Source organism: Pelobates fuscus, chromosome 4 (genome assembly GCF_036172605.1).
Source record: "Pelobates fuscus isolate aPelFus1 chromosome 4, aPelFus1.pri, whole genome shotgun sequence".
Taxonomy (NCBI): Eukaryota; Metazoa; Chordata; class Amphibia; order Anura; family Pelobatidae; genus Pelobates; species Pelobates fuscus.
The window spans coordinates 247,117,553-247,130,895 of NC_086320.1; the positions used below are offsets into that span (position 1 = coordinate 247,117,553).

The following is a 13,343-nucleotide window of genomic DNA, read 5'->3' on the forward strand; positions in this document are numbered from 1 at the left end:
GGGGTACACACTGCCGCTGGGGAGGAAGGACAACACCTTCAGCTCTCTGGGGTACACACTGCCGCTGGGGAGGAAGGACGGCACCTTCTGCTCCAAGGGACACACACTGCCGCTGGGGAGGAAGGAAAACACCTTCAGCTCCCTGGGATAAACACTACCGCTGGGGAGGAAGGATGGCACCTTCTGCTCCCTGGGACACACACTGCAGCTGGGAAGGAAGGACAACACCTTAAGCTCCCTGGGGCACACACTGCCGCTGGGGAGGAAGGACTACCCCTTCGGCTCCCTGGGGTACACCCTGCCGCTGGGGAGGAAGGACGGCACCTTCAGCTCCCTGGGACACACACTGCCGCTGGGGCAGAAGGCCGGCACCTCTGGCTCTTCGGAACGCACTCTGCAGCTGGGGAGGGCGGACGATACCCCTGTCTCGGTCTGCCAGGAACTGCAGGTATTCCGCTGCCAACTCTCTCACGAACTGTACGTATTTCTCCTCTGGGTTGGGGCCAAAGTAAGCCAGCCACATGGCAACCTCTCTGTCAAACTCATCCTGAGTGTAGTCAGATGCCATGCTTGCTCTGCCGACGTTGGTTCCTTTGTAGATAGGGCAGCTGTACGGGTACTGGCGTTGCCCTCACTTTGTAATCCAAGGAATGGTGTTGCCCTGTAGCTGTCCTTCTGGGCTGTGGAAATGATCCCGCCGCTTGCCACCAATTGTAACGGACCGTTTCGCTCACAAGGAGATAAAAACCGTTTAGGCGATAATCCCCTTCCAGATAGACCAGCAGCTACTGCAATCACCAACCTCCTGAACTGCAAACTGAACAAATTCACCAACTCCCGAACAAGAGGCACACGAACCCTAGAAGCAGCCGAACAGGAAAAGCAATACGAACAGCTTACTCTCCTGGCAATCGGTATACAGTCAAATTCCCCCCAAGAATGAGACAACACTTCACTTTGAGGGTTAAGCAGGAACTCTCTGAATTATTCACACACTGTCTTATAAAGGATTCTCCCATGCAAGGGAGGGATTTACAACAATTACCAAATACACCAATCACACATGAGTTACCTCCCACAATGCCTCACAATCCCTCCTCTCTGGCCTGGAGATAATTGGGGAAGGAATCGAATTATCTCCAAGGACAGAGGCAAAACTCCATTACCCACATGGCAGACAAAAAGACAGTAAAAGACATAAAATTGCATACTGATGCATTTAGTACATAAAACATTCTACATATCCCCAGATAGCTTAGATCTGAGTGCACATTACTACCGAATGGCGCTCAGATCACATACATACAATTTAAATGCCATGGAGCCAAAGTCTTTCACATAGTCTTTCGTTACACGAATGGGCTCCATGGCTTAGCTATCTGGGTTAACATATCCACATATCCCAAAGTACCGACTGAACTGGTGTTCGACACCAAGGGCACGAATAGGAACCAGGGGGCGGACGGCTCAGCTGTGTTCGCGCAAGTAAGTGTCCGTTTTCAGTTCCACAGTGTTAGTGCTGAACACTGCTGGCCTTTCGGGACTTAAAATGGCCACTGCCACGTGTTCGGCAAACGAACAAAGGCCACCCAGCGTTCATTAATTAAGCTGCGGTTAACCGCAGCTTCTGGGGGGTAAATTGGCGGCACACTCCAGCTCCCCGGTGGTCCCCCGTTCGGTAGTTGGAATCTACCGAACACCCCGGCAGAAAGGCACGAATAAGCCTTTCTGCATGGAAAATAAACAGTTTAACCTGCAGGGCCATAGTCCAAAGGGAGCAGGCGAGCAACCAGGCTTCTCCAGTTCACAGTGGCGAGATTGGTTTCACCACACTTCTCCACTTTACCAACTAGACTAACAGGGTACCTGACCTCCTGCCGGTCAGTGCCCTGGTTAGTCCAGCAACCCACCCACAAAACAGAAACAGCAGTACAGCCCACCCACAATAACTGGTTACTACACCTGGGTAGAGGAGAACTTTGTCCATGTCCAGGTGCCTCACCACGGCTGTGTGGGGGACTGGTAGTCTGCCCTGGTGGGTTGCTGAGTGGGCAGAGACCAGCGGTACTCTGCCCTGGTGCCAGCGCTACCGCGGAAGTAGCCTGGTTGGAGCCTGGTTGTGGGAGGGAGATACCGACTGTCTCCCCTCTGGATACACCGCTCTGTGGCTGGGGGTCAGGACCGACCATCTTGTGCTGCAAGCACAGAGACTACGGTCCCATCTGCACCGTTGGGGGGGGCGTCACATCTCCCCTTGCTGGGTTAGGCTGCCGCTGGAGGGAGGGGGAAAAAGCTCCTCTCTCTGAACTGTAAACTGCCACTGGGGAGAGGGGGTAGCATGCTCCTCTCCCTGACACTCTCTCTGCTGGTGGAGAGGGGGACCAGCTGTCTCCCCTTTCATTATTTTGTCCTGCTGCTGGGGTGCGAGACTGACGGTCTCTGCTCCCTGCAAGACATTCTGCTGCTGGGGAGGAAGGACGGCACCTTCAGCTCCCTGGGATACACACTGTCGCTGGGGAGGAAGGATGGCACCTTCAGCTCCCTGGGATACACACTGCCGCTGGGGAGGAAGGATGACACCTTCAGCTCCCTGGGGTACACACTGCCACTGGGGAGGAAGGACGGTACCTTCAGCTCCCGGGGGTACACACTGCTGCTGGGGAGGAAGGACGGCACCTTCAGCTCCCTGGGGTACACACTGCCGCTGGGGAGGAAGGACTGCACCTTCAGTTCCCTGGGATACAATCTGCCGCTGGGGAGGAAGGACGACACCTTCAGCTCCCTGGGATACAATCTGCCTCTGGGGAGGAAGGACGGCACCTTCAGCTCCCTGTAATACACACTGCCGCTGGGGAGGAAGGACGGCACCTTCTGCTCCCTGGGGTACACACTGCCGCTGGGGAGGAAGGACGGCACCTTCTGCTCCCTGGGGTACACACTGCCGCTGGGGAGGAAGGACGACACCTTCAGCTCCCTGGGATACACACTGCCGCTGGGGACGAAGGATGGCACCTTCTGCTCCCTGGGGTACACACTGCCGCTGGGGAGGAAGGACGATACCTTCTGCTCCCTGGGACTTACACTGCCGCTGGGGAGGAAGGACGGCACCTTCAGCTCCCTGGGATACACACTGCCGCTGGGGTGGAAGGACGGCACCTTCTGCTCCCTGGGGTACACACTGCCGCTGGGGAGGAAGGACGGCACCTTCTGCTCCCTGGGTTACACACTGCAGCTGGGGAGGACAGACGACACCATCAGCTCCCTGGGGTACACACTGCCGCTGGGGAGGAAGGACGATACCTTCTGCTCCCTGGGACTCACACTGCCGCTGGGGAGGAAGGACGGCATCTTTTGCTCCCTGGGGTACACACTGCCGCTGGGGAGGAAGGACGATACCTTCTGCTCCCTGTGACTTACACTGCCGCTGGGGAGGAAGGACGGCACCTTCAGCTCCCTGGGATACACACTGCCGCTGGGGAGGAAGGACGGCACCTTCTGCTCCCTGGGGTACACACTGCCGCTGGGGAGGAAGGACGGCACCTTCTGCTCCCTGGGTTACACACTGCCGCTGGGGAGGACAGACGACACCATCAGCTCCCTGGGGTACACACTGCCGCTGGGGAGGAAGGACGATACCTTCAGCTCCCTGTGGTACACACTGTCGCTGGGGAGGAAGGACTGCACCTTCTGCTCCCTGGGACACACACTGCCGCTGGGGAGGACGGACGACACCATCAGCTCCCTGGGGTACACACTGCCGCTGGGGAGGAAGGACAGCAAACCCCCTTGCCCGCTCTGATTTCCACGGCAAGTACTCTCGCACTGCTTTCTTCACACGCTGCACTATACTCTCCGAGGGGTTGGGACCGCATAAAGCCAGCACCGCGGTGACCTCTCTGTCATACGCCTCTTGAGTGTAGCTGGGTGCCATGCTTGCTCTGCTGAAGTTTGTTCCTTAGTAGATAGGGTCGCTGTACGGGTACTAACGTTGCCCTCAGTTTGTAAATCCAGGGGATGGTGTTACCTGTAGCTGTCCTTCTGGTTGTAGGAACGATCCCGCCGCTTGCCACCAATTGTTGCGGACCGTTTCGCTCACAAGGGGATAAAACCCAGTTTAGACGATAATCCCCTTTTTCATAGACCAGCAGCTACAGCAATCCCCAATCTCCCGAATTCCAAACTGTACAAATTCACCAACTCCCGAACTAGAAACACACGAACCCTGGAATCAGCCGAACAGGAAATTCATACAATCTGCTTACACTCCTGGCAGTCAGCATACAATCCAATTCCCCCAAAGAACGAGACGACACATCGCTTTGAGGGTTAAGCAGGAACTCATTTACTCAGGGCTACCTCCCCAGTATTTATGCAGGTCTCCCACCTGGTGGACACTCCCCTAGGGGACCAAATGGAAGACTGTTACAAAGGACAGACATAAACCAATTACAGACACACAGCAGTAAAACATTCCCACAATGCATCTTGATCTCCTCCCTCTATCCTGGAGATAATTAGAGAAGTAATTCGATTATCTCCCAGGACAGAGGCAAAACTCCATTACACACATGGGACACAAAATACAGTGAAACACCTTAAAAAACACAAAGTTTCCTTTTATACATAAAACACAGACATGTCACACATTCCCAGATAGCTCAGGTCTGAGTGCACATTATTAGGTGACTGGCACTCAGACCACACAAATACAGTTTAATCGCCATGGAGCCAAAGTCTTTAATCCCACGAATAGGCTCCATGGCATGGCTATCTGGGTTAACACATATTCTCATATACAAAATACCGAATGCCAGTGTTCGGTTAAACTTGTGCGAATAGGAACCAGGCGATGGACGACTCAGCGGTGTTCGTGCAAATAAGTGTCCGTTTTTAGTTCCATAGAATCCTCGCCGAACACCGCTGGTCTTTTGCACGATTAAAATGGCCGCCGCCTCGTGGTCGGCAACCGAACAAAGACCACCCTGGATTCGTCAATTAAGCTGCGGTTAACCGCAGCTTCAGGGAGGTAAATTGAAGGCACACTCCAGCTCCCAGGTGGTCGCGCATTCGTCAGTTTGTTCGGTAGATCAAATCTACCGAACACCCTGGCAGAAACGCACGAATATGCCTTTCTGCAGGGAAAATAAATGGTTGAACCTGCAGGGCCATAGTCACAGGGCAGGAGGCTAACAACCAGGCTTCTCCAGTCCACAGTGGCGAGGTTGGTTTCGCCACATAGTGGTGTGTTTCTATGGGGGATTTATTAAATTAATAATTAATTAAAAACAAAAATTAATATTAATTCCCCCTTCCGTGATGATTACATTGTTACATAGCTGAAAAGAGACTTGCGTCATCAAGTTCAGCCTTCCTCACATTTGTTTTTTGCTGTTGATCCAAAAGAAGGCAAAAAATCCAGTTTGAAACACAATTTTGCAACAAGCTATGAAAAAAAATTCTTCTTGACCACAGAATGGCAGTCAGATTTATCCTTGGATCAAGCAGTTATTACCCTACATTGAAAGTTTATATCCTTGAATATTCTGTTTTTGCTAGTATGCATCTAGTAGCTGTTTGAAAATCTGTATGGACTCTAATAAAACCACTTCTTCAGGCAGAGAATTCTACATCCTTATTGTTCTTACAGTAAAAAAAACCTTTCCTTTGCTTTAGACAAAATCTTCTTTCTTCCAGTCTAAACGCATGACCTTGTGTGCTATGTAAAGTCCGGTTTGTGAATAGATTTCCACACAATGGTTTGTATTGGCCCCGAATATATTTGTATAATGTTATCATATCCCCTCTCAGGTGACATTTTTCTAAACTTAATAGGTTTAAATGTGTTAACCTTTCTTCATAGCTGATATGTTCCATTCCTTTTATTAATTTTGGAGCCCGCCTCTGCACTTTTTCTAGTGCCATAATATCCTTCTTTAGAACATGTGCCCAAAATTGCACAGCATATTCAATATGTGGTCTTACCAGTGATTTATAAAGAAGCAAAATGATATTCTCGTCCCGAGAATGAATGCCCTTTTTCATGCATGACAATACCTTACTGGCCTTGGCCACTGCTGATTGACACTGCACATTGTTGCATAGTTTGTTGTCTCTAACAATTCCCAAGTCCTTTCCTTGTGTTGTTATCCCTAATTCACTTCCATTAAGGGTATACATTGCTTGTGTATTCTTTACGCCGAAGTGCATAACTTTACATTTTTCAACATTAAATTTCATCTGCCATTTGAGTGCCCAGTCCCCCAGTCTATTTAAATCCCTCTGCAGCAAAGTAATATCTTGCTCACAATGTATTATTTTACAGAGTTTTGTGTCATCTGCAAACACTGAAACATGACTTTCAATGCGGTCTTCAAGATCATTTATATATACTGATCATTTATTGATACTTTGCTAATGCTAATCTCAGGTAGTCCAGTGTGCTGGGAATCTGGTCGGTGCCTCCACCGGGTACAGATCATCAGTAACTGTCTCTTGAGCTCAGGCACTTACCCACATTTCCTGTGGTAAACTGCAGCAATGCTCTGATTGGCCAGAGTTCGGAAGACTGCTACACGTGTCATGTGGGTGACAGACGTGATGGCTGTGTGTGATATGGATGCCATGTGTAATATTTTTAATGGGAGTATTGACTGTGTGTGATATATGTGTGTATTAGATGTGTGTTTGATATTTGTGCAGGCTTTATTTGCTGTGTGTGATGGGTATGTCATTCAAATAAAAATATGTATGTAGGTCCATGTGTGAATGCACATTTCTGCAGAGTTGCATGCACACAGTCCCACAGTCAGATACACACAGTCCTAGGCACATAGTACCAAACAGAGTTACAAGCACATATTCACACACACCGTTACAAGCATATACTCACAAAAACTGTTATAGGCACATAGTCACACACACACAGTTACAGACACATAGTCACACAAACAGTTATGGGCACAAAGTCATACACACAGTTACAGGTATACAGTCAAACACACAGTTACGGTCAATCACACACATGTACAGGCAGACAATTACACACAGGTACAGGCAGCCACATGCGACACAGACACACACAAAGTTATAGGTAGTCAGCACTGTTGCAGTAGATGGGGCATCAGGGGCACCGCAGCAGATGGAGAGCAGGGGCACTATAGCAGTAGATGATGGGGGAACAGGTGCACTGTGGCAGATGGGGAGCAGGGGCACTATAGCAGTAAGTGGGGGAGCAGGGGCACCGTAGCATTAGATAGTGGAGCAGGGGCCGTGGAGAAGATGGGGAGCAAGGGCACTGGGGTAGATAGGGAGCAGGGGCACTATAGCCGTAGATAGGGGAGCAGGGACACAGGGGTAGATGGGGAGAAGGGGCACTGGGGTAGGTGGGGAGCAGGGTCATTATATCACTAGATGGGGGAGCAGGGGCACTGGGGTAGATGGGGAGCAAGGGCATTATATCACTAGATGGGGAGCTGGCACACTGGGGTAGATGGGGAGCAGGGGTACTGTGGTAGGAGGGGAGAAGGGGCTTATATCACTAGATGGGGAGCAGGGACACTGGGGTAGTTGGGGAGCAGGGGTATTGTAGCATTAGATGGGGGAGCAGGGGTACTGGGGTAGATGAGGAGCAGGGGCACTGGGGTATTTGGGGGCACTTGGGAAGATAGGGAGCAGGGGCACTGTAGCAGTCGAGGGGGAAGCATGGGCACTGGGGTAGATGGGGGAGCAGGGGCACTGGGGTAGATGGGGGAGCAGGGGCGCTGGGGTAGATGGGGGGCAGGGGCGCTGGGGTAGATGGGGGAGCAGGGGCGCTGGGTCATTAGATGGGAGAGTGGGGGGCACTGATGTAGATGGGGAGCAGGGGCACTGGGACATTAGATGTGGGAGCAGGGCACTGGGGCATTAGATGGGAGAGCAGGTAACTGGGGCATTAAATGGGGGAGCAGGACACTGGGGCATAATATGGTAAGAAGGGCACTGGGGCATTATATGGGGGAGCAGGGCACTGGGGCATTAGATGGGGAGCAGGGCACTGGGGCATTAAATGGGGAGCAGGGCACTGGAACATTAGATGGGGAGCAGGGAAAAATTATAACAGAGCATTAGATGGGGGAGCAGGGCACTGGGGTAGGAGGGGAGAAGGGGCCTATATCACTAGATGGGGGAGCAGGGCACTGGGGCATTAGATGGGGGATCAGGGCACTAGGGTAGATGGGGAGCAGGGGCACTGGGGTAGATGGGGGAGCAAGGGCACTGGGGCTTTAGATGGGAGAGCAGGGGCACTGTGGCATTAGATGTGGGATCAGGGCACTGGGGCATTAGATGGGAGAGCAGGTAACTTGTGCAATAGATGGGTGTAGCAGGGCACTGGGGCATTCGATGGGAAGCAGGGCACTGGGGCATTAGATGGGATAGCAGGGCACTGGGGCATTAGATGGGAAGCAGGGCACTGGGGCATTAGATGGGGTAGCAGGCCACTGAGGCATTAGATGGGAAGCAGGGCACTGGGGCATTAGATTGGAAGCAGGGCACTGGGGCATTAGATGGGGGAGCGGGGCACTGGGGCATTAGATGGGGGAATGGGGCACTGGGACATTAGATGGGGTAGCGGGGCACAGGAGCATTAGATGGGGTAGCAGGACACTAGGGCATTAGATGGGGTAGCAGGGCACTGGGGCACCAAATGGGGAGCAGGGCACTGGTGCACCAGATGGGGAAGCATGGACTTAACAGGCATCAGATTAGGGCCTCAGCCCCTCCCCCGACCACTTAGCCCCGCCCTCTTTGCCCTCACCCGGGTGCCGCACGGCCACGCTACATAGTGGAACCTGCATTATAGGAGTGTGAGAGCTGTGTCGGCGCATGGAGCCCCCTGTTGCCATGGCGCCCTGTGCGGCCGCACAGCTCGCACCCCTTAAGGCCGGCCCTGGTGTCATTATTTTCTTATGTTTATTATCAAAATGCTCCAGGCACCTAACTTTAGCTTTCCTTCCCGTCCACACCCTTTCCTTTCTGTTGCACACACTTTTCCACTGCCCACCAACATGCTGCTTCACAGGACATTGCTTTTAATGTATGGATTTATTTGAAAGATGAGAGAGATTAGCATATGACATTTTTTATTTATATCTGTATATTATTAGGGGGCCTGGCCAAAGGTAAGACCAGCTTCAAGGATACAGGTTACAATATTTTGTCCTGTAGAAACACAGAAATCATTTAAAGCAAACTAACTTTAGTTAATACTAAATACTGATGCCTATCTTTGTTATTATGTTTAACCTGATTTCTCAATTGCTCTGTTATAATTTTGCAGGTAATGTAAGTATACCTTTATATTTTTCATATGTTTGTTTGCAGAGCCCATTGCCATGGTCTGATTGTCCACTGAATATCAATATGTCTGGTTTTCTTGAAGAGTGTGAAAAGAGCTCTTCCACACAATACTTTTGGTATAGAGAAACCATAAATATATCACCATCCATTTCAGACAGTGGAACAATCCAATGGAAGCAGGCTGTTTGTTTAATTATGGCATGGTTTGTCGTTTATCTTTGCATTCTAAAAGGTCCTAAATCATCTGGAAAAGTAAGTTTAAATTCTCTTTAAATGTGCTATTTCTGGCTATATTTAGCCAATTATACATGTGCAGAATAATTTATAATCTAGTAATGATAACGGCACTATAATGTTTCTGACTTTTGGCCAGTGTCATGTAAGCATTTTCAACATAATCACACTCCAAATATATGGACCATTTCATTGACCATAAAGCTGCCAAGATCAGAAACCTCTATCCGCATAAAACTTGATTCAACATCAATACATTTATCTTATTGGGTTTATTATTGGGTTTTTTGAAATGCCCACAAAAGTACAACCTTGCAATCTTTAACTGTCAAGCTCAATATTCTAACATTAATGTTAAAATACATGGTGCTTTTATGGGCATTTAAGTTAATTGTTGAACTTGTTATAGTACGCAGAGAGTGAAAGTGTCATTCTCTCCCTTTCCAAAAATCTCCATAAAATCATTCTAAAATACTCACACTGACTGTGTTGAAATTTAATTGAATTGCCAAGGCAGTCTAAAGATATATTAAGACAAAGTAGAGACTCCTTTGTCTTAGTATATGTAGCAGACTGGACCCTGCACCAGAGTCTGCCGCAGTTTCCTGGAGGGTACTGCTTGCTCGCCTCCTGCCCAGTGATTATGGTCCCGGGAAGATGGGACCCTTTAAAGAACTGCATTTGGACATATTGTACTTTATTGTACTGTGCTGGCCTTTTAACAACAGTGAAGGGAAATACTGAAACTTTTTGGACACTTCCTCTTCCCCTCCCCCGGATCCATTGTTCTCCAGCAGGGTGTTGTCCCAGGGATACTGCCAGACTCTTGTGAAACTGGTTTGGGCCAGAAAGCCATGCTGGCAGTGGGTTTTAAAAATAATTTTTGCTGGCTTTTGAACCCCTGGTCTGATTCGTGCCATTTTTTTAATATGTTGTTCCCCTGAATGGATTGATTATGAAAATGTATGTTTTATGTTTGTGACATGTATGTTTTAGAAGTTATAAATATTGTGTAAAAACTGTATTCCTCTTCGTGTGATATTGAGATTAACCATTGTGTTCAGTAATCATATCACAGGCAGAGGGGAGGATTTTGTGTGGGAGTGCCTGTGTGTATTGTACGGGTTGATTGGTTGTTCTGTAAAACCCTGTGGGCTGTACTGTGTTTGGGGATTGGGAATAAAAGAGGCTGTATGGGCCAGGACAGAGAGTTCCTGTTTTAACCCTCAAAGTGAAGTGTCGTCTCATTCTTGGGGGAGGATTTATTGCATGCTGTTCCAGTTTGACTGCTAGGAGTGTAAACCTATTCGTATGGTTTCCTATTCAACTGTCTACAGCATTCATATGCTTGAGAGGATTTATATGCTTCTTCGGTTCGGTGATTGTGGTGTCTGCCAGAGTGCTTGAAGTCCTCAGGAAACGCTAGGAGCATCCTTTAACGGAGGTACCCAGTCGGGGTGCCAGGTGATCCGTTACAGTATATATTGTGCGCCTGACAAAACTTGACATAAGGTGGAGCTAGCGGCATCAAGCTTTGTCATGTCCTTCAGTGGTCACTAATAGCAGCTGAAGAGAAAAGGGCTTTTTTTATTTTTATAAATAGACAATTCTGTGGTATTGTGGGATTCCCCATAGACCTCAGTGTTTATCTTGCACATGTGTGAGAGTTCAACACGGGCTGCTGGCAAAGGTACACTCCAGACCTGTAAAGCAGTTTAGCTTGCTGTGAAGAGTGTTTCCTCTTTTTTTCAGTTTGCAAAATGTGTTGATTTCAATAGAAATGTACACTTTTATAAATGTACCTGGTTATACCCGCATGACTTTCAAGCAGACAACTGGTCCTGTTACTTCCTGGTTTGTTAGCTCAGTAGAGCTAAACTCAAGTGGCAACAATTTCACAAACCACCTGTTGCAAAGACTCTTCATTGAGCTATGTTGGAGAGTCTTTGATTGGACAGTCACAGAAAATCTGGGCAGCATTAGTAGGGAAGGGTTTACAAAAGCTGCAGACAAGATAAATGCAGGTTTTGTAAGAGGTTTTTAAATTGACAGCCAATGAAAAAAATACATAATTAAAAGCATACATGCTGTCATTTGATTATATCTACTAAACAGTCATTTTAATTTATTTTGTATTTGGGTAATGGAGTGTCACTTTTACTATTAAATTATAAGATTTTTTTATTAATTTTTTTTTTAAAGACTTTATAAATCAAGTACAATAAAAAAGACATTTACAAGACATCAGACATAAGAAAGAGCTCAATACGGAAAGGGCTGCATAAACAATCTGATTTACATGTTTTAACCCGTTAACGCCGTTACGGCATTCTATGCCGTCCCGCATTAAGTGGGCTTTAAAGCCGTTGCGGCGGCATAGAATGCCGTAACGGCTTTGAGCCCCTGGAGATCGGAGGTACTTACCTCCGCCGTGATCCTCTTCTGAAGGGCAGCCCTCCCCCGGCAAATGAGGCGATCACATGGCCCCCTATAGCTGGCTGTGGATCTGAAATGTCAGACAGTCCCCCTGCTGGTGAGTATAATGGTATAATTAATACAGAAATTTATTTATATATATATATATATATATATATATACATATTATATATGTAACGTCATACAAAGTGTATTTTAATATTAATATAAGTACATATATTAGTATTAAAATACACTTAGAATGACGTTACATATATAATATATATATATATATATATATATATATATAATAGATATATACACATATTTATATATATATATATATATATATATATATATAGATAAGTAATGAAGGGAGCACACTAGGTCTTGAAAATCGTGCAAAATTATTTACTGCATTCAAAAAGAATACAACGCTGTGGTATACAAAACAAATCAACGTTTCGACCCTGCTGGGTCTTTATCAAGATCACAGTGCAGATTGAAAATTACTGACAATTTATACATAAACATGTGTTAAGCTTACCATTAGGATGATCGGACAGCCTGTAGACTGAAAACCCGGAAGTGAAAACCACCACGTGACATCGTGCGTGTGACGTATTGCGTATTGCGTGAATAGCGTAGTTACTAGGTAACTACGTCTAAGGAGTGAAAGCATATTACATATTACGTAGATAGCGTAGTTGCTAAGTAACTACGTCCGAGAAATAAAAACAAATGCCCGAAGAGGGCAAAATGAAAACAAAGAGGCTACACCAGCCTACCAGCTTATATATACAGAGACCTTGAGCCCATGTCCTAGAAGTCCACATGTGTACATCTATGTGTGTACTGAAACTGGGTGCAGTGAAACAAAAGTGAAAGAAAATCAAAGTGCAAATCTTAAAGTGTACGAACAGTGTACATATAATAACACATGTAGATAGGGATAGGGCTAGAACATATATCAAAGATTAGTTACTGAGTCACATTATGGTATCTACCAGTACAAGGTATATGGGCATTCTAATATATACCCCTCTAAGGTATATGAATTTAATCTTTATTGCTGTACCAAACTGTAGGCAATACGTCACACGCACGATGTCACGTGGTGGTTTTCACTTCCGGGTTTTCAGTCTACAGACTGTCCGATCATCCTAATGGTAAGCTTAACACATGTTTATGTATAAATTGTCAGTAATTTTCAATCTGCACTGTGATCTTGATAAAGACCCAGCAGGGTCGAAACGTTGATTTGTTTTGTATACCACAGCGTTGTATTCTTTTTGAATGCAGTAAATAATTTTGCACGATTTTCAAGACCTAGTGTGCTCCCTTCATTACTTATCTAT

General features: G+C 47.4%; 1 protein-coding gene across 2 annotated transcripts in view; it reads left to right on the forward strand.

The window, feature by feature from the left end:
• Positions 1-13,343, forward strand: part of LOC134608846 (sodium- and chloride-dependent transporter XTRP3A-like) — a 774,840-nt gene that overhangs the window by 226,788 nt on the left and 534,709 nt on the right. For both annotated transcript variants that reach the window (XM_063452025.1, XM_063452026.1), the window contains exon 4: positions 9,361-9,588. In XM_063452025.1, the coding sequence (XP_063308095.1) occupies positions 9,361-9,588 (228 nt within the window). The remainder of the gene's footprint in view (positions 1-9,360; positions 9,589-13,343) is intronic.